The sequence below is a fragment of the Dipodomys merriami genome, unplaced genomic scaffold (genome assembly GCF_024711535.1).
Source record: "Dipodomys merriami isolate MVZ:Mamm:240054 unplaced genomic scaffold, mDipMer1.0.p SCAF_112, whole genome shotgun sequence".
In the NCBI taxonomy this organism is placed as follows: Eukaryota; Metazoa; Chordata; class Mammalia; order Rodentia; family Heteromyidae; genus Dipodomys; species Dipodomys merriami.
The window spans coordinates 237,344-258,466 of NW_027202405.1; the positions used below are offsets into that span (position 1 = coordinate 237,344).

At 36.7% G+C, this 21,123-nt stretch overlaps 1 protein-coding gene across 3 annotated transcripts in view; it reads right to left on the reverse strand.

The window, feature by feature from the left end:
• Ros1 (ROS proto-oncogene 1, receptor tyrosine kinase) overlaps positions 1-21,123 on the reverse strand; it is a 97,999-nt gene that overhangs the window by 21,554 nt on the left and 55,322 nt on the right. For 2 of the 3 annotated variants that reach the window (XM_070015311.1, XM_070015309.1), the window contains exons 27-39: positions 19,969-20,148; positions 18,094-18,296; positions 16,671-16,815; positions 15,552-15,784; positions 15,289-15,465; positions 13,334-13,502; positions 12,124-12,241; positions 9,522-9,712; positions 7,516-7,599; positions 3,618-3,753; positions 2,530-2,692; positions 2,394-2,458; positions 759-888 (exon numbers count right to left, since the gene is read on the reverse strand). In XM_070015311.1, coding sequence (XP_069871412.1) covers positions 759-888; positions 2,394-2,458; positions 2,530-2,692; positions 3,618-3,753; positions 7,516-7,599; positions 9,522-9,712; positions 12,124-12,241; positions 13,334-13,502; positions 15,289-15,465; positions 15,552-15,784; positions 16,671-16,815; positions 18,094-18,296; positions 19,969-20,148 — 1,994 coding nt within the window. The remainder of the gene's footprint in view (positions 1-758; positions 889-2,393; positions 2,459-2,529; positions 2,693-3,617; positions 3,754-7,515; positions 7,600-9,521; positions 9,713-12,123; positions 12,242-13,333; positions 13,503-15,288; positions 15,466-15,551; positions 15,785-16,670; positions 16,816-18,093; positions 18,297-19,968; positions 20,149-21,123) is intronic. The other variant, XM_070015310.1, reaches the window with a different exon arrangement.

The following is a 21,123-nucleotide window of genomic DNA, read 5'->3' on the forward strand; positions in this document are numbered from 1 at the left end:
TAAAATCCATAGTTTTGTTTTGGCCTAAATAAGTTTTAGACACCTACTATAATCCAAATATGTTATCTCGAATAATAAACAAAACTGGTTAGATCAACAGATTTAACTCACAAGTCTAGAATTTAGTAGACTTCAAGACTAGAAATAAAACTTGGGACAAGCCGGGCACTGGAGGCTCATTCCTGTAATCCTAGTTACTCAAGAGGCTGAGATCTGAAGATCACAGTTCAAAGTCAGCCCCAGCAGCAGTCTGTGAGACTCTTATGTCCAATACACTACTCATAAAAAGCCAGAAGTGGTGCTGTGGCTCAAGTGGTACAGTGATAGCCTTGAGCACAAAGAGGCTCAGAGACAGTGCCCAGGCCCTGAATTCAAGCCCCAGGACAAGCGCGCGCGCACACACACACACACACACACACACACACACAGAAAAAAGAAAAAAAGAAAAAAGAAAACACCTTGGGACAGAGAAACATCTATATGAAGTATGTGTCTTTTTAACTCTACACAATCTCTGTGCTCCAGAAACAAAGAAACAAATAGGATTATGTCCACAACATTTCTATTTCTTTATTAAATAGTAAAAATAAGTTCAAATATTAGCCCAAGATTCTAAAGGAAGGGAATATGATATAACTTTTCCGCAGAAGCCATCTAAAAATCTCACCAGTCAAGGCTCAAACCTAAATTTAAAGAACTATCATAGGAAATGGCAGGGCATGCACACTAGGAAGCAATACTCGGGAGCTAGTGCCTACCTTTGACTTTCGGGCTTTGCGCAGATAAGTTAGAAGGTCTCCTCCTTCCATCAGTTCCAAGATGATGTACTGGGGTTCATTCAACAGGCAGACCCCCAGCTGCTTCAAAATGTTGGGATGATTAAACTTGCTACAAGGCAGAAAGACAAAGCTGCATGACATGACAGTGACAGCAGTCCCAGCAGAGAGTCTTTGAGGAGTACAACAATTCTTTACCCATACCTTCCTTCAAAACTCCTGACCTATTTTCTCTAACAGGTGAAGGCTTCTTTCTCCAAGCTTTCTCTGTGGCCTTGACTTAAGTAGGTAACAGTGGCAACCCCTAGTGGCTAATGTATATGGACAAACAGGATTGGGTTGTAGAACAAATATTTCTATTAAGGGATGTGTGTGTGTGTGTGTGTGTGTGTGTGTGTGTGTGTGTGTGTGTGTGTGTGTGTGTGTGTGAGTGTGTGTGTGTGTGCCAGTCCTGGGATTTGAACTCAGGGCCTGAGCACTGTCCCTGAGCTTTTTTTTGATCAAGGCTAGCACAATATCACTTGAGCCACAGCTCTACTTCTGGCTTTTTGGTAGTTAATTAAGGCAAGAGTCTTATGAACTTTCTGTCCCCCAGATCATTTTGAACAACACTGCTCAGATCTCAGCCTCCTGCGTAGCTAGGATTACAGATGTGAGCCACTGGTGTCTGGTTATTATGGGAATTTTATGTTTGGGGAAATAAAGCAATTTTGGCTAATGTCTTTGTTCAAAGCACATTTGAAGACATGTTTTCAGTCATCACAAGTATGAAATACACCTTTTCCTTTTTAAAAAAACCAATCAGATCTGTAGATTTTAACTACAATGGTTTACAATATCAACGTAAGCCCCAACTTAGTGGTTGGGGACCACAGCTTGGCATCCCATGATCTTCTGCCTTAGGTATTTTCTTTCAGATATCCTTGAGAAGTTTTCATGATTAAAATGGACTGACCTTGTGGGAAAGGTATCTTTCATTCAATATCCCTGTCACTGACATTAGAATGATTAAAAATAACCCTTTATCACCAGGTCTACTTGGCTCATTATCACACATTTAGAAGAACACAGTATTTCTAAAGCTAAATACCTTCAGAATTATATTGCAAAGCACATTCCTAAGTAATAATAAAAGGGGGAGCCTTTTGTCTGGGATTGCCTGTATTTAGGCTCAGAGGATTAACTTTTATAGAAATTGTGACTACTGGTATATTTCCCTTTACATTATAGCCCATATTTGCTTTGAGGAAGATCTGGTAGGTAAAGTACCATGTTAAAAACCCAATACCCAGCTATGTATGAAGAGGCTAGTCAGGAGGCTGAGATATGAGAATCATGGTCCAAAGCTATCCCAGATAGGAATGTCTGTAAGACTGCGATTTACCAACAAAAAGCTGAAAGGGGAGCTGTGGCTCAAGTGTTAGAGTGCCAGCTTTGAGTAAGAAAGTTAAAGCACAGTGCTCAGGCCCTGAGTTCAAGCCCCAGGATTAGCTCTCACACACACACACACACACACACACACACACACACACACACACACACACACACATATCCACAATTATTAAAGCTTCCTACCCACATCAAGAATAGAAAAATGCCTCTATGCTACCCTGATACCTCATCAGATGTGCTTCCTTCAGGAATTCAATCTTCTCCTGGTCTGTGGAGGCCTTCTTCAAAGTCTGCATGACATAAAAATAAGTCAGAAATCAGCATAGCAGAACATGGCCAAGCGCCCAGATATTCATGTTACCTTCACAGCTACTTTGATTTCTCCACTTCCGGCTCCTAAGATGTCTACAGCTGTTCCTTCATATACTTCTCCAAAGGCTCCACTTCCCAACAAGACACGCAGAGTCAGTTTTTCCCGCGGGAAGGTAGGAAGTCTTTCAATCTCCTCTTGGGTTGGAAGAGTACTAGAAAACAATCATATTTGTTCTTTCCAAACAAGTTTGCTGGTGTTTGTGTTTGAAAAAGGAAGAGTAGTATCAGGACTTAGCAACATTGCACATTCTACTTGATAGACATGGAATTTTGTGTTTCTAATATGTCCCTATTCCTCAGGCTTATACAGACAGAACCTGACATTTCACACCTATTTCAATAGGAACATGAAATTGTATGTGCTGCCCTGAGATTTTTATTATGGCTAGCTCTGTTGGACTAATAGTCATGTACTTCTTCAGATTGCAAATGTATGTAAAAAGCTACTTAAAATTGCATCTAGGTTTATGAGTTTTCACTCACATAACTGACCTCAGATAAAATGTTATTCACTGTGACCACAGAAATGAAACTCCATCACCATCAGATTTACTTTTAGACCTCTCATTTGGAATATCATGGAAAGTAAAAGCATCCTCTAGGAGATTAAATGCTTTGAGCTTTTAATAAATAATTTTGAATATCAAATAATAAATAATCTGGTATAGCTGAATAGCTGATATAGGACATGGGGGTATCTATCTCAAATCCTTCATTTCATTACAAATTTCTACAGGCATAATAACAAATAATTCTAGAAGCATAATTCCACCGAAGCATAATTAACAGTCTCATGCAATGGTGTACTTATTTTCCTTAATTATAATGGCAACAAATGTTTCAAACTCATCTGCCTTACAGGTATCTTATAGGCAACCATTGTACAGCTTCTAAAATAGAATGGAGTTGGCTTCATGGGACATACATGAGACCTTTGGAAGTTCTGCCCAAGCACTATCTCTAGATGAGTCTGCTGTTACCATCTCCTGTCTTCAAGGTGGGAAGCAAGGGTAGGCTTGCTGTTGCCACACACACTCTCTGCCATATGGAGCCATGAAGAGGACCCGGGCTACGTACTGTATTGCATAGCAGGCATTCGCCAGCCCCACTCCTGCTGCCACACCGCGAAGCTCACTTAGCTCTTTGTCTTCGTTTATGAGAACTGTCAGCGCTTCCTTGGAAGGTTTTTGATTCTTTGCTCTTCTAAGCCAGACTAGAAAGAAAAGAGGCAATTGAGAAAATAAAATATTTCTTCAGTTTTCCTTTAGGAAATATTAATGTATTTTACAAGCTTTTATGTATACAAGCACAGATCGTAATAGAACTTTATAGAAAAAATACTCATCACAGAAAATAGTAATTAAATCATATACAATTTAGCCAGGCACCCATGGCTCACGTCTGTAATCTTAGCTACTCAGTAGACTGAGATCTGAGAATCATGATTGGAAGCCAGCCTAGGCAGGAAAGCCCATGAGACTCTTATCTCCAATTAACCATCAGAAAACTGGAAGGAGCACTGTGGTTCAAAGTGGTAGAGCACTAGCCTTGAGAAAAAAAAAAAAAAGCTCAGAGACAGCACCCAGAGACCTTCAATTCAAGCCCCACGCCTGACAAAAATGTACACAATTTATTGCATATCACTTTTCATCTCAGTTCACAGTCTTCAATTTTTAATACTATTATAAGTAAGTGTATTTTAATTTTGTAATAAATTTCTCAAAATTATTCACATATAAGAACTAAAATAAGGGGAAACAATTATATAATAAGCTATTCATAAAACAAATTCACTCTTAAGTCCAGACATATCCAATACTGAGTTGACCTGAGAAAATGCTTTCAATATAATGATACATCTTGTATATTAAAATACATGAGTATATATATATATATATATCTACTGTTGTATATGTATTATACAATATACTCCCTCAAATACATAGAAAATTATGAGAATGAAGCTCATCAAACTTTAGCAGTAGTTAGTTCATCATGAGTGATTCGTATTGTACTTTTAATATCATAAGCAGATCATTTTTTCATCAGGATAAAAATGATTTTTGAATAAAATATATCTAAGTGATCTAAAATATTTGCTTGTCGGTCAAAATCTGTTTGGGGGGATTATTGTTAAATTTTAAACTTTAGCACGCATAGTTGCTACTTGCTCAAAATCTCAGCATTTGAGAGATTGAGGCTGGAAGAAAGTGAATTAAAAGGCCAGCTTGAACTACATCGCAAGATTCTGTCAGTAAATGGACAGACAGACAGATAAATAGATACTTTTAACCATATTCACCCTCCTTCACTCTATGTACACATGTTAAGATGGAACAATAACAAAAACTGTTGAAATTGGTCTGGGAATGGGGGAAAGGAAAATGAGTTCGAGTGAGGAAAAGAGCTTGTCTGAGTAAGGTCCATTGCATGCATATAAGGACACCTCTAAATAAAGTTCCCATGTCCAACTGATGCTAATTAAAATATGGAGGAAAAACACAAGAAAGATTGAACTTTGTTTTAAGATTTTTTAAAGAAGTTAGAGTTAATGACAAATAGGGAAAGTACCAAGGAAAATTTTCAACCTTAAAATGTCCTTACTCCTCCTCCCTTGGTGATTCCTCCTTATACCTCTCTGAGCTATTGACAGCTTATCTATGAACTTCAAGACCAATGTGGCTCTGTGATTCTCCTATGCAAGTGTCTTCTATATTTCACATTATTCAAACATACATTCCTAGTTTTATCTTTTCACACTGGTTTGTCTTACTCCATCACTAAAGGGCAAGTTCCTTCAATTAGCAATCGTATGGAATATTAGATATGTCTAGTCACCAACCCAAAGTCTGTCTGTGCTTATTTTTAAAACTTTGTTTCAATGTTGTAAGTATAGCTGGTGAGAGCCTTCACCACAATATAAATTTTAGAACAATTACTACTTTATTTTAATAACTCTATCTTTTCTCATGCACACATACACACACACATACATACATACTGCTACTTATAAAACCACATGCAATGCTAATAAAAGCAAATCTGACTTAGTTTAGATATAATGAAAAGCCCATGAGTTCAAAACAGAATAAAAAAACCTTTAACTCTTGAGAAAGTCAGATATCCTTAGGATGTCTTGAAAACACACAATAGGTGGTCTGAAATTATCTCTTTCCTCCACTAGTGTCATGGGTTTGAACAGTGGTGATGTACAAGTAGGCAAGCAAAAGACAGTTGACAGACTCTTCATGTAACTTCCCTTCTCAGTAAGAAAGCAGACAAGCAGTCAAGCCCATATGCCAAATGCCAAATATACTACAGGCATCATGTGTAATTCTGGAGGGACTGGCTTAGTGGCACAAACATCAGCTGTGCAAGACTTAGACTCCCTGGAACCACAGGTTAAAGTCCTAGCACTGTCGGCTGAAATTTTTAGCTTTCTCCATTAATTAAAGGAGTGTTCCACATATTCTCTGGATAGGATCTTTGAAATTAAAGCTCAATTCAAGTCCTATGTGATCCCGGACACTTCATGACTCTGAACAATTTGAAGACAAAATAAAGATTTGACATACTTAATGAATATTGGTTTTCTTTACCACCAGAGAGTCTCAACTTTATATTTGCAACATTTTCTTCAATTTCCCCTTGTCACTTTCTGTTACTTACAAAGTAAGTCATGGCTTCTCAAACATGAGCCTGAGTTTCTTTGTTGGTAGTCTTCCCTTCCTAGAATTTTTCAGCATGTCAGACAGGACCATATATTTTATAACCCAAATCAAGACATTCAGGAAATTGAAAGAAAATGCTATTCATATTTATACCAAAACAATAGAAATAAAGCAAACCATGTGCCACTATAATTACCTACAGGACCAACATCTAATCATTCCATTTATGATTTTCTCATTTTTAAACTGAATTTTTAAAACAAGAAGGGAAGGGTTAGATTTTTAGGACTATTGCAGTAATGTAAAATAAATAATGGGAAATAGCTAGCTGTCTATCTAATCTAATTCTTCTGCATTTTTTTTGTTTGTTGGATGGTTTGATTGGTTGTATTTTTTATTTTTGTTATATATTTTTATAAATGACAAAATATTTAAAATAAGCCAGTCAGATATCAAAAGCAAGAATGCATCTTACATGCTATGAATGGATCTCCTGTGAATGAACCTCTGCTCATTTCAAACCAGACTGTCTGCCTGGAGACCAAAAGTACCAACCAATGGTTATCACTGGCCCCTTATTAATCCTCTTATTTTTGTACCCAGAGTTATTGTATTTCAATCTGTATGTCACAACACTTGCTATGGCCAACCAGAAACAAATACTATTTTAAAGAAAGCTAAAAGATGGTGCCAATAGTTGGTCCAAAGGCTATGGGTTATTGTTAAGATGTTTCAGATGGTGCCAACATAAATTGCTTTATCTAAAGTATACAGTAAGATGCAAATACAGATATACTTTTCATAAGGTAGTAACCCCCATGGTTTAGAACCAGAATATTCCTCCAATTCCCATTTTTGTTAAAGCCTTGGTTCCCAGATACTGGGAGGTGGTAGAAACATTCAGATGCTCAGAGGCTAAAATCTGAGGACTGAAATTCAAAACCAGCCAAAGCAGAAATGACCGTGATACTTGTATCTCCAATTAACTAGTAAGAGGTTAGAAGTAGAGGTATGACTCAAGTGGTAGAGCACCAGCTCTCAAGGTAAAAGGCCAAACAAGAACATAAAAACTTGAATTCAACCCCCAGGACCAGCATACAAATTAAATAAATAAATAAATAAATTTCCTCACAGAAATGAGTAGCTTTAACATCCAATGGCAATAAAATAATCATTGTGGATTTTGTTATCTTATCTAAGTAATTCAAGTTTTATGTAGGAGATTACATAAAATGAAAAGATAAGTCAAACTGGATGATCAAATGAATATCTTAGCATCTAGTTCTAAAAATCTATATACTTACCAAAAGTTAATGGGACTGTAACAATCAGAAATATTCCAAGTATGATAGAAAGTATGAAACTTGTTTCTGCTGTCCAAAAACCATCTAATCATATAAATGGAAAAGAAAATTAATTCATAAAGTAAAACTGAATTGTCTAGATATGCCTATATGGTGATTAGCTAGAGCTAGCTTCTCCTGGATTTTTGCAATATTTTAATCTTTTTAATTTAAAATTAATTCTTAAAATTTAAATTTTTAATTTAAATTTAAAATTTTTAAAATTTTAAACACTTTTAAAATGTTTAAAAGCATTTGTAGTGTGACTATATGTACCACAAGAAAGCAAAATACAAGTTCTCTCTCTTCCACCCCCTTTTTTCTAGAGAGATACCATCAACACCTCACTGGAATATGTGCAGCTAATTTGTATTTTAAAGTAACTAGAGAAACATGCATAATCTTTTAAATAAAACCAAAAAGTGTGAATCTTCATAAACATAGTTAGGATTATTCTGTTCTATAATAGCTTCATTCCCACTTATTCCATGGATATTAAACTGAGGAATATATAAATATGAAAAAAGGGAATATTTTCTTAATTTCAGTTTAAGGTAAAGAAAGACACATAGGTTGGCAAACTATGAGCCAGATCTGGGGCACCCTGGTTATATATTTCCTATGAGTTAAGAATTGTTTTTGCATCTTTAAAAAAACAAGATAAAGAATATGCTGGGGGGCTGGGGAGGGCTGGGAAGGTGGCTCAGTGGTAGAGTGCTTGCCTTGCATGCATGAGGCCCTTGGTTCGATTCCTCCCTACCACAGAAGCAGAAAAGGCCAGAAGTGGCACTGTGGCTCAAGTGGTAGAATGCTAGCCTTGAGCTGAAGAGCTGAGGGATACCTCCCAGGCCCTGAGTTCAAGCCCCAGGACTGGCAAAAAAAAAAAAAAAGAAAGAAAGAAAGAAAGAAAAGAAAAAGGGAATACATGGTAGTTGGGTGTGGGCCTTCCTGTTAGGCTTAAGGAAATGCAAATTGAAAAGCCTAGTGATAAAAAGTTTCTTACCGAACTAGTGGGAGTAACTGTACATGGATAAATATTGGTAAAGATAAACTACAACTGGAGGACAAGTCATGGAAAGCCTTACATGACATACCGAGGTTTATTATTCTGAAAATAGTGAATAAATAACCATGTGGGGTTTTTAAAGAGTGGTCAAGGGGTTCAGTTTGTAGTTCAGCAAACTGAAATATCAACAGTTTGATTAAGGCAGAAGCACCAACATGAAAAGACACCTTACATTTGGTAGGCCAATGTAGAAATAGGAAGATCAGAACTCAGCAGAGAGAAATAGAGATGGCAAAATCAATACAACCTGGTGCCTGTGTAGAGAGAAAAATATGGTACCTATGTGATTAGAAAGATATGGCGTCACATAAAATAGGATAGAACAAAAGACATACATGCTAAGAAAGAGACAAAGAGCAGTCGTGAGCATGCTGTGCATAGAAATTTCGAGTACCGTGGTGGGTATGATAGTTTATAACACCAGCAGTTGGAGGACAGAGGCCGGAGGATTGTAAGTTTAAGGTCATACTGTACTACCTAATGAATTCTAGGTCAGTCTAGGCAACATAATGAAACATTTACCAAAGAACTAAGAGAGATGAGAAAAACAGAGAGAGACAGGCAGAGAGAAACACATGGATATGGAAAGAAAGAGAGAAAATTAGTGCACCAGGCCACAGGATAATAAAGCTAGACAGATAAAAACCAGATTAAAGACAGTCCTGGAACCTTTTTAGGATCGTAGAATTTATGTGATAGATGTTATAAGTATCTTATTATTGAAGACAGAAACAAAATGATGATAATAATGTTATAGGAAGATCATGTGAAATGAATTGTTCAATAGTTCAGATGATAGTTATACAGTCCCTGAATCTATTGCTAGTATTTAGGATTTACCTATCTTAATCACTAAACCGTCATACAATAAGCTAGTAGGCAGATTGATATGGTAACATACCTTCAGCTAATATAATATCCTCACTCACTTCACTATGTTCACCAAACCCAAGATTATTTGCAGCTACTACTCTAAACTGAAATGTTCCTTTTAAGTTTTTGGACTTCCATGTGCAAATGCTATTGCAGGACCCATTAAATGCCATCTTCCACCTTAAGTTGTGGTTCTGTGCGTCGTTTGAAATGCCCTTTCTGTAAGAGAAACAGCAAAATGGTAAATACAGAAGATAAACGTGACAATATACATGTCATGTCTAGTTGCTCCTGTATCATTTCAATGAGAGACCTCTAAAGATTCTGGTTGCATCCATTTTCCTTGACCTAATTTCTCCCAAAACATGGTTTTATAAAACCATCTGAGTGATGCATGAGCCATCAAACTCAGCCCATCAAGTAAGTTATGAATAATCAATAGCCAAGTCAAAGCTGATTATCCCTTTTCTACTATTTAGAATATATTCCAAACACAGCGGGCAACTATTTCATAAATTTTATTATTATTACTGTTATTGCTATTATCATTGTTATTATAAAGGTGATGTACAGAGGGATTACAGTTACATAAGTCAGATAATGAGTTTATTTCTTTTTGAACAGTGTCACCTCTTCCCTCATTTTCTCCCAATTATTCCCTTCAGGCCTCTTCTCCCCCACAAGTTGTATAGTTCATTTTCAACATAGTGTCTAGTGAGTATCACTGCTGCATTTGTTCACCCTTTGTCCCACTATTTCTGTGCTCCCTTACCTCCCCAAAATAGATAAACTTACATACATGACAAAAGGTACAGAAATCAAAAATAACAAAGGAGAAAACAAACAAACAACCTCTTTTTTGTTTCTTGTAGCTCATTTCAATAAAAGATTACCATATACATATAGCTATTGAGCCTTTGTGATCCTTTTCCAAAGATATCCTACTTTGGTCTTACTGTATGAATATCTAAAGTACTGCATAATATATGTATAATATATTATGTATAATAAATATGGTGTATATATATTCATCCACTGGAATTCTATGCTTCCATCAGAAAGAATGATATTGTACAATCCATAAGGAAATGAAAAGACTTGGAAAATTTACATAAGCAAAGTAAGCCAGACCCAAAGAAGCATAGGTTGCTTGGCTCCCCTCATCTGTTGTAAGCAGAATGATAATTTTCAGCTGGGAAGTTCATAAGTTTCTCTTTTTTTTATTCTTTTGTGTCAGTACTGAATCCTGAACTCATGGCTGGGCACTGTGTCTCTTAGCTTTTTTTACTCAAGGCTGACTCTCTACCATTTGAGCCATTTCCAGCTTCTTAAGGGTTAATTGGAGATAAAATATTATAGACTTTCCTGCCCAGGCTAGCTTTGAACTGCAATCCTGAGATCTCAACCTTCTGAATAGTTAGGATTATAGGTGTGAACAACCAGTACCTGACCATAGTTTCTTAGCTTTCTGTTCTTTTATGTGATTCATAATTGCATAGCATTTTGACATAGCGACACAGAGTCACTGAAGCTATAAATTCCTTTTGTCATTCCTGTGAACTGTGTATCAACAGGGAATGCATGGGGCAAAAGATATGCAAACTATTTAGATGGAGTCCTGAAATTAAAGTCTTCCTAGAGGGAGGCATAGACACTAAAGGGTCCTAGAAAGACGTAGGGCATGGCATGGCCATTGAATACAATTAGGATCACATGCCACCAAGATAGTCCTGCAAGTCAGAATATATTTTATTATGCATGAAAAGAAGTAACAAAATTTATTTCATAATAGTTCCTATTGGAGATATGGCCAAGAGATTTCTCTAGCATGAGCAGGAACAAATTTTTAAGGTTATGGGGATGCCAGAGAAAGACGAAGCAAAAATAGATCCAAAGCTCACGTTGCCAGGACTATAATTATAGAAGTGACTTTTGTCCTTGGAGCTTCTTAAAAGATGGTTTCATAGTCCCGTGAGGGGAGTGTTTTTGGAATTTGGAAATTGTCCCTCTTGTTGGCCTGAAATCAGACCTTTTGAGCCAGTTGTAGTTCACTGAGCTCCCCATGCTGGCCAAGTTTGAGGTTGCATGTGTTGATCCGCTGCTAGCTTTCATTGACAGCACATATGCAATCCCTGAGAACCCACTGCAAACTGTATGCTTCACAACAGGTAGGGAAGTTGCACACCTATAACATGGGAGCATTTCAGCTCCTCCCCTATGTTTACATTCTGAAAAATATCTAACTCATTGCTGTTTCCCACTAGAGAGTACTTAACCTTGCTAAAACAAATGATCAGAAATGTATGTGCATGCCATCATCTAATGTCAAACAACAGCACAGCTTCTTAAATGGAACAGATATAAAGCAAATTATGGTTGCATGGATCTTCAATTGAATGATTTCTCTGAAAAGTTTTAATAAGCAATTTTAGATTTCTAATTATGAATACCAAGGCTGACCTCTAGGGGTTGAGCAAAGAACATATTGATGCTTTCAAGATCCTTCCTTGCACTAAAGATGCTTTGTGTTTCCATACAAATGCACCTGCATAAATATTACTTTTAATTGTCTTATACTTTGTTGCCTAGCTCTTTATAGTATGTTAAAGCAGTTTTGCAAACAAACATACCTGATCTCAAGGATGTAGTAAAGAATTCTGTTTCCATTGTCTTCAGCCTTTTCCCACTGTATTGAATTTTTACTCCCTTCTAATAGTTTGGGAATGCCTGGTTTACTTGGGACTCCAGCTTTGGGGAAAAGAGAAAATATTGATTGAGTATACAATGAAAAATATGCAATGTCTTTTATAGAAAGGTAAGTACATTAAAAATAATCATAAAATATTCTGATACAAGTGTATATTTTAAATGAGTGTCTGAAGTTTGATCAGTAATAGACAATTGATTACTGATGGGATTGGCATTAAATAAATTATAAATGCAAATAAATTTATCATAAATTTTGGAGCATTCCTCTCTGCTCTTTGTTATTGTTATTTTAGCAATACTAGGCTTAAACTTAGAACTTTGTACTTGCTCTACCACTTGAGCCATGCCCTAGACATTTCCCTTTACTCTAATAGGGATCAGCTTAGACTTAAACTATATCTCGAATACTGATTGAATTGTTAGGTTTTTCATTTGACATTTAAAATACAGAAGTCATAAGTATTTCTTTAACACTCCTTGTCTTTTTTATTCAATTCTTACTGCAAAATATCATAGCTAGTCAGAAAAATCAGAATGCTGAAAGAAGTGACTTTTCCCAGCTCAGGATACTTCAGGACCATATTACTTCATCATTTCCTGTAATGACACTCCTAACTCTTCCATTTCTTCACTTAAACTCTAGAAACAGGAATCATTCCTATTTAAGAAAAAATTTCATCCTCCATGATTGATGAAGAGATAAAAAAGGATTTGAGAAGCTTGTAGTCTTCCTACATGATGAGATTTAGTAGTAGTAGTAGTAGTTGTTGTTGTTGTTTTAGTTGTACAAAGGGGCTTAAATTCAACGTTGTTTTATGAGTACAATGAATCTAATCAATGTCACCGGTTCAGTATCTCTCCCCCAGTTTCTCCTAGCTCCACACAACATGATGAGTTGTTGTTCTTGCTGTTTGGTTGCCAGGCCTGGGGCTTGAACTCAGGGGCTGGGCGCTGTCCCTGAACTTCTTTTGCTCAAGGCTAGCACTCTATCACTTGAGCCACAGCCCCACTTCTGGCTTTTTCTGTGTATGTGTTACTGAGGAATGGAACCCAGGGCTTCATGCATGCTAGGGGAGCACTCTACCACTAAGCCACATTCCCAGCTCCATGATGAATTTTTTTAACCCTCACCTTTTGTCTTAAAGCCTTCTGAAAGTGAGGTGCTATTTTCTCCCGTCGTATAAACCACAACTACTCGGACATGATAGAAGGTGTAAGGTTGTAGGTCCGTGATGTTACAGACATAAGCTGGGCCTTGGCTGCAGGAAGCTTTGGCGTGGTAAAACTCATTGTGTTTCCACTAGGAATAAAAAAAGTGTCAACTAACACTTGTGTTTCTTGAAGAAAGTCTTCTTAGACCTAGAAAATTTGTAAGCCTGTGACAAATTGATTAAAAGTTAAACAACATTTACTTTCTATCAATGACTTGACATTATCTGTAACTTTAGCCTAATACTAACAGCCATTTTATTTGTTGTAAGCTCACATGAATAAAGCCCTTAGGGACAAACCCGAGGTAGATGTTCACCAACTTTTCACCAGGGGAAGGTTCAAAGCTGCAACTTTTTGTTATCCCTTGAGTAGATATCCTCATTGAATCAGGAAGCTAAGAGCATAAAATTCACAGCTAAGGAACAATGGTGGAGCTTAACAATGGTAACATCAATTCCAGACATTTGTTCATTTCACAATAATGACCTTACAGAGTTGGAGTCTATGAAGATGCTCATAGTGACTTACAAACTAAAACATTCAGTTTTTCTTCTTAACATCCACCTCAGCCACTGCACTGCACTTCCATATCACTAAAAGACGGAAGCTAAGTAACCGCATTAGAAGTACAATACCAGGAAGTTTGTTTTCATTCATATCTACCACTAGATATCAGAGAATTCTTTCTCTGTGATATTGTTTTTTATCTGTATTTTTTAACCTTAAAATGATATTTTACTTATCCAAATAGGAAAAGGTGAAAAGTATAGAATTTTGTCATGGGTTCTTGGAGTATTTTCCTCAGTCATTTTCCTAAAAAGGTAAGTTTTCATCAATAAACACTTCACATCCCCCTTTTCATTGCATGGCACACATCTGTAATCCTATATTCAAAATGCTGAGATCAGAGAAGTGCAGTTAGAAGTTAGCCTGGGAATAAAAAAAAAAAAGAGCAAAAATCTAGACTTGGCAACATAGTTCAAGTGATAGAGCACTAACCATGAGAAAGAAAACAGAGTAAGAAATGCTGAGTTCAAGACATTCGGTTCAGGCTGGGAAGGTGGCTCAGTGGTAGAGCGCTTGCCTTGCATGCATGAGGCCCTGGGTTCCATTCCTCAGCACCACATAAGCAGGGGAAAAAAGCCAGAAGTGGCGCTGTGGCTCAAGTGGTAGAGCGCTAGCCTTGAGCTGAAGAGCTGAGGGACAGCGCCCAGGCCCAGAGTTCAGGCCCACAACCGGACCTCCCCCCCCCAAAAAAAGAAAGACATTTGGTTCTCTGGACAGATGAAAAAACACACAAAATGTTAATGAACTCCTATGAATAGATTTACCAACATTAAATTGAATATGCCATTCTTGTACACTTTGGTGATTTAAAAATTATACAATTCATAATCTAGATCTATCACTGCTCTGCCCTCAAACGGTAAGAGTTGTTTTTCTTCTTTTCTTGTGCTGTTACCAGGGCTTGAGCTCAATGCCTTGTGTGCTCACTCAACTTTGGGCTCACAGCTGGCTTCCATCCCAGAAAGGGTTTTTCCAAACAAAGTTTAGAGTTTCATTATATCAAATTGTTATAGACTTTAAACCAGAAAACCATGCTGAAAGCATATAACTAAGATAATACTATGAAATTAGTACACGAGAGCATATACTTTTTGCTCAGAGCCTCTTGAGAGCAAATCAATCTTTCTGGCAGTTCTTTTTATCAGAAATTAGTCTGGATGGCCTATCACTTCTATACACCAAACCTAAATTAATAACTGTTATCAAATACATTGTTGGTTTATGCAATAGAATATTATAGACATAGGAAAAAGCTTCTCAACCTATTCTGTATCTTAAAATAAAGAGTTGTGTTAGAAAAAATCTACCTGCTGGAGTTCAAACCAAAATCTTATGAGGTTAGTATTAGGTGGTGCCATCCAATCGAATTGCAAACTAGTGTTATCTGGGATCAAGCCATAAGGTTTCTCCGGTGTATTGAACATTTTCACAGTGACAGCATGACTCTCAGCACACCACATTTCCTCGGGGTGGCAGGCCAGAACCTTTTTGTAAAAAAGAACAGTTTGTTTAACCTTTTCAGAACCTGTACTTGAGAATGGCAATGGAAAATATCCAATATGCTCTGTACCTTTAACACGTAGAGTTGTCCACCAGACAGTTTAGTAACAAGGAGGCTAAGCTGTGCATTTGGAAATTCGCTTTGTCTTAGAGGAGTCTCAGGAATTGGGGCCAGATGTGAGATTGTCAGCTGATAGCGGACAGAATCTTTTGGTCCATTTGGCTTTTGAGATTCTCTCCAGGATATAAGGAGCCTGGTGTCTGACAGCACAGTTGCATTAATGACACACACCGCCCCTGGTACTGAAATAAAGAGCAATTCAGGACAAGGAACAGTGCAATAGCACTGAAGGTGAGAGGAAGAGAGGAAATCACGGGGGAACAGGCCTATCATGTGAGCACAAGGACTACCACACATCCAGAAGCAAAGTCGGCCTCTACCAAAATGGCAAATGAGCAGTTTGCCTAATGGCCTTGCCTACTTATGCCTGATGACTAAATGATTATCTGACTCCAGCTGTAGGATGCAGGCTGTGATGAACATGCTCAGAAACATCTTAAATTCAATCACTATCTCTTAAAACACCTTTGTAGACTCCAGACCTGTTCTTTTTTTAAACGGTGATGTTATATTAAAGTCTCAATGGGCTCCACACAGTTCACAGAAACAGGATGGTTTTCCTGTCTCCTCATATGAAGAGAGACCAATAAAAAAGACCAATAAAAAATCAAATGGGAAAAGAGTAATGCTGTGTGGCAAGACCAAAACTTAGGCAAACTACTGATTTTGATGTTTTTTTTCACTTTGAAGAAACGTTATTCACCGCCTTCAGGCCTTAGAGGATAGGAGTCTAGTCATCAAAATACTTTTCCACAAATTTATCTTTCTTGTTAAGTTTGAAAAGACTCATACTGGTTTGGGATGTGGCTTAGTGGTAGAGTGCTTGCCTAGCATCCATGAATCCTTGGGTTTGATTCCTCAGTACCACATAAACAGAAAAAGTTGCAAGTGGTGCTGTGACTCAGTTGGTAGAGAACTAGCCTTAAGCACAGAGAGGCTCAGGGACAGAGCCTAGACACTGAGTTCATGCCCTAGAACTGGCAAAAATAAAAGACTCATAATTTTTTAAAAATGCAGACAAATATATCCCATGTTTCACAAAAACCCACCCTAGAAATCCACACTTACCTCCACTTTTAGTTTTTCCAAAAACCTCTTTTCCTAGAGGTAAGCTTTCCAAAGGATCAGAATAATAATTCTTTACTGCTATTTGAATCATATATGTGGAAAATGGTTGTAATCCTCCAATAAGGACTATATCTTCCTGAGATTCCTATAATTTTAATTTTTACAAATCAACATCTGAGTCTTGCTTTATATAAATAAGTTATAATTTATTTAACCAAAGAGAAAATTTTCACAGACTCAAAAATACTTAGTATATTTTAAAATTCTAGATTATTAATAAAACACCAGCATCTTAATCTATCCAGACTTAAATGGTTTAGTATCTTCATGAATAATCACCAACGATTGACATCCATGAGCCAACTTTGTAAAATAAGTCATTTCAGGTAGGAAGTTAAATTTGCAGAGAAAGGCATTATTTCACTAGGATTAGTAGACCTTCAGTAAGATCCTATCATAAAATAGTGATATCTAAGTGGGTACAATAAAAGATAAGTGATATTATCTGTTTAAATTAAGTTTATGAGAGTAAAAGGATGTTTCTCAACTTGGTGGTTCAGAATTATCTAGTACGCTTCAAAAATTATTATGCTTCACTTTCACTTCTGTAGATTATAAGTGAATTGTTTAGGGTGAAGCCAAGGCTGAGAACCACTGTCTTAGACCAATCCCTATAAATGTGAACACAGTATGATAGATTAGTTCTCATAACAGAAATGTCCAATGCTATAAGCACAGACTAGGTCAAGCAATTTGTCTCTAAAACAACTCCTTTTAGAAATGTGCAAGGGAAAACTAAAACACACAAAGTAAAGGAAATAACAAAGAATCCTGTATATTTTATGACAGAGAATGTAATGTTTAATGTCCAATAGTCAATGATGAATCCCACCTTTTGAATATATAGGTATATATGTATATATACCTATATATAATTCCATCACTGAAAAAACTGAATTACCAGTTCCAATGTTGAGATAAATGGTGCTAATTAATTTGCCCATTGAAGAATTATCTAGTGAATTGCTGCTATTTCAACTATTATAAAACTGCTAGACACACTAAGACAATGTAAAAACAGGCCATCCTTGCATTTTATAACATATAGAAAATAGCAGACAAAAAATATACTCCAAAGTGCTACAAAGACCCCCCAAAAAAACAATTCTCTCAGGATAAATAGAAAATCAGGGGAAAACAACTCAGTTCTCTCAGGAACTCTAACAATAGGCCCAAGTTAATATACTAACCTGAAAGTAGGTTTAAGTTAGACAAGAAAGCTAAAACCTAACATCTTTTGATGAGCCATTGGCTGTAAGAAGTTACCCTACAGAGCATTGGGGAAGTCTCTAGTTATGATTGATACTTTTATATCATAAAAACGCATCTTGTGAAAAGTCAAAACCACTAACTCCCATCTTACCAGCATTCTATAGTTCAGTTCAGAGCTGGTTGTAATGTCATTAACTTCCCTATAATAAACCAAGAAGGTTGGTGTAGGGCTGATGATGCCATGCAGCGTGAGCTTTGTCTTGACTGGAGGTAATCTGATTGTAAGGCTGGTGTTGGTGGCATTAAGTATAATTGGTTCTCCAACATCTGAAGTTAGAGTCAGATATGCATTGTCTAAAATAATAAAACAACGAGGATTAGATAAAGCATAAGAGGAACAAATATTCCTTCAACCTCAGTAGCATATCAAAGCTTGGAAAGAAATTTGTAGCACATACTTAACTCTTTCTGGGAAGGAAACATACAAAATTACTTTCAAAATGATTTTCCCTTTGAAGAGAAGAGAAAACATGGGAGGAAAGAGGAGGTCAGGAGAGAGGAGGGGAAGAGAGGAGGACAAGAGGGAGAGAAGTAAGAAAGGACGGAAGGAAAGGAGGAAGGAAGAGAGGGAGGGAGGGAGGGAGGGGAAATGTGTTTTTCTGTCTTTATTGACATTTCCAATACACAGCTGTATCCTACCATACTAGTTAAATAAATAATAAAACTTGCAAATATACTAATATCCTTTGATCAACATTACTGTTCTAATTGCTAATATGAGCATCCATTTCCAGTTTAGACTATAAATGAATACTATTATATAAATATTAGATAAATTGGAGCATGGGCAATTTTGTAACTTTAGTGGAATTATCCTTCAAATCCCTACCTTCTAAGTTTCTTAACATTTACAAGTTCCTTGTACATTTTCTGTTTCTGGAAATATATGATGAGGGCCTAACTTTAACCTTTCTTTTAAAAAATTCCTCTCTGCAGTTTGGAATTTATATTTGTAATAACTAATCAGATCAACATTCTTTCTCCTAATTTTATTTTTTCCCAGTCCTGGGGCTTGAACTCAGGGTCTGGGCACTGCCCCTGAGCCTCTTTGTACTCAAGGCTAGCGATCTATCACTTGAGCTACAGAGCTATTTTCAGCTTTTTCTGAGTAATTTATTGGAGATAAGAGTCTCATGGAATTTTCTGCCAGGGCTGGCTTCAAACCATAGTCATCGGATCCCAGCCTCCTGAGTAGCTATAATTACAGGTATGAGGCACCAGCTTATGGAGGCAGTAGAATTAGAAGCAAAATACTAAACAACTTTATGATTAGGCTGAGGTAAAGAACTCACATAGCATGTATAATGTCCCGGGTTCAATCTCCAGTTTCACCATTACATACCCCCCCACATACACACAAAAAAAATACTTTTTACCAGTAACATATTAGCTTAATTGTAGAGCAATTGCCAAACATTAGTTTAATTGTAGAGCAATTGCCAAACATGTACAAAGCTCTGGGTCTGATCTACAGAACAAGAAAAAAGAAGGGAAGGGGAAGGAAGGGAAAGAAAAATGGCAGCATAAATTTGAACATTAAGGGGATACTACAAATCACTACAATACTCCTATATATATTGATGAATAACATTTACATACAGAATATAATGCATAATGTGGTAAAAATAATACAGCACTTTACTTGAAGAAATATTTTACTTGAGGGTTTATGCAATGCCCTTTGAGAACATGAGAATCCCAAAATACCTTTAAAAAAGAGAAAGACAGAAAGAAGAGAATTATGGAACTAAGAAGCAATTGGCAAAGAGAATGACAGGTCACAGGTTTCTGGCATCTCAAGTTGCCCTCAGCAATCCAAGCTATGTATACACATGGAAGCAATGTGTGACAAAGGATAAATAGCAATTAAGGTACACTAATGACTGAGGAGTATTGCTGGGATCATAGCCCAGGGATTGACAGGCCAGCAATGAAGTGCACAAGCAGATTATAAATGTGACTTTACCTGGGAAAGGTTGCATCACTAAGCTGTAAGCCAAGATATTCTTGCTCCTCTGGGTCTTCACTTGGGAGAGGATGGCCCCATTTCTTTTCTTTGCTTGGTAAATCTGTGTGCTGTCTTTGGCTTTGGTGGTCCAGTATATAAACTCCCCATCCACCGTTAAGCTATCAAGTGGTTTTCCTACTGATCAAAAATGCAAAGAACATACAAAGAATAATTTTTTGAATTTAAAAAATAAGCTTAAATTTTTTTAGAATTTTCTTAGAATAACCTTTTAGAATAACTTTTTTAGAGTAATCTTAATTTTTTCTAGTTTAAGCAATATGGGAAATCCTTTTTCCTACATTACAGCTTCTAAGGTCTAATCTTCCTGGTTTCCAATATGAAAAGAATAGTTATTTTATTCTATTTGGCTCAATAATATATTTTCTCACTTTAGCACTACATCAAGTTAATAAAATAAATAAATGCTATTGTTACTAGCCCTGTTTTATGAGTGTGAAAACTGAGGTCTGAGGAGTTAATCTGCTTGAGGCCACAAATTTAGTAAAAGGCAGAGCCAGGTTGTAAACTCTACCTAGATGATTCCAAGTGAAACAGAGGCAATCATCAACAGCAGAGGGTAGTTGCACAATATTTTCATCAATGATTTGTAATTAATTTACAGTAAATATATTTAATACAGTAATAAATTGGTGTTCAAGAACGACTTTTTAGAGAGATAGTTTCTTCCAATAACAGAAACACTAAATGACCTCTAAAATCATCATCGTTTTCTTATTTTAGAATTCTGGATTGCAGCTGTGAACTTATGAAAGACTGGTAAAGGTTCACTGGATAATTCTTTTCTTATTTTAAAGAAAAGATTATTCTGATATGTGTTAAAATGGTAGTAAAGACTTTTGTTGTTGTTGTTGTTGTTTGTGGGGCTTGAACTCTGGACCTAGGCACTGTCCCTCAGCTCTTCAGCTCAAGGTGAACACTCTACCACTTGAGCCACAGCGTTACTTCTGGTTTTCTGGTGGTTAATTGGAGATAAGAGTCTCATGGGGACTCTGCCCAGGCTGGCATTGAACCACAGTCCTCGGATCTCAGCCTCCTGAGTAGCTAGGATTATAGGAGTAAGCCACTGCTGCCTGGCTAATAAAGACTTTTGAT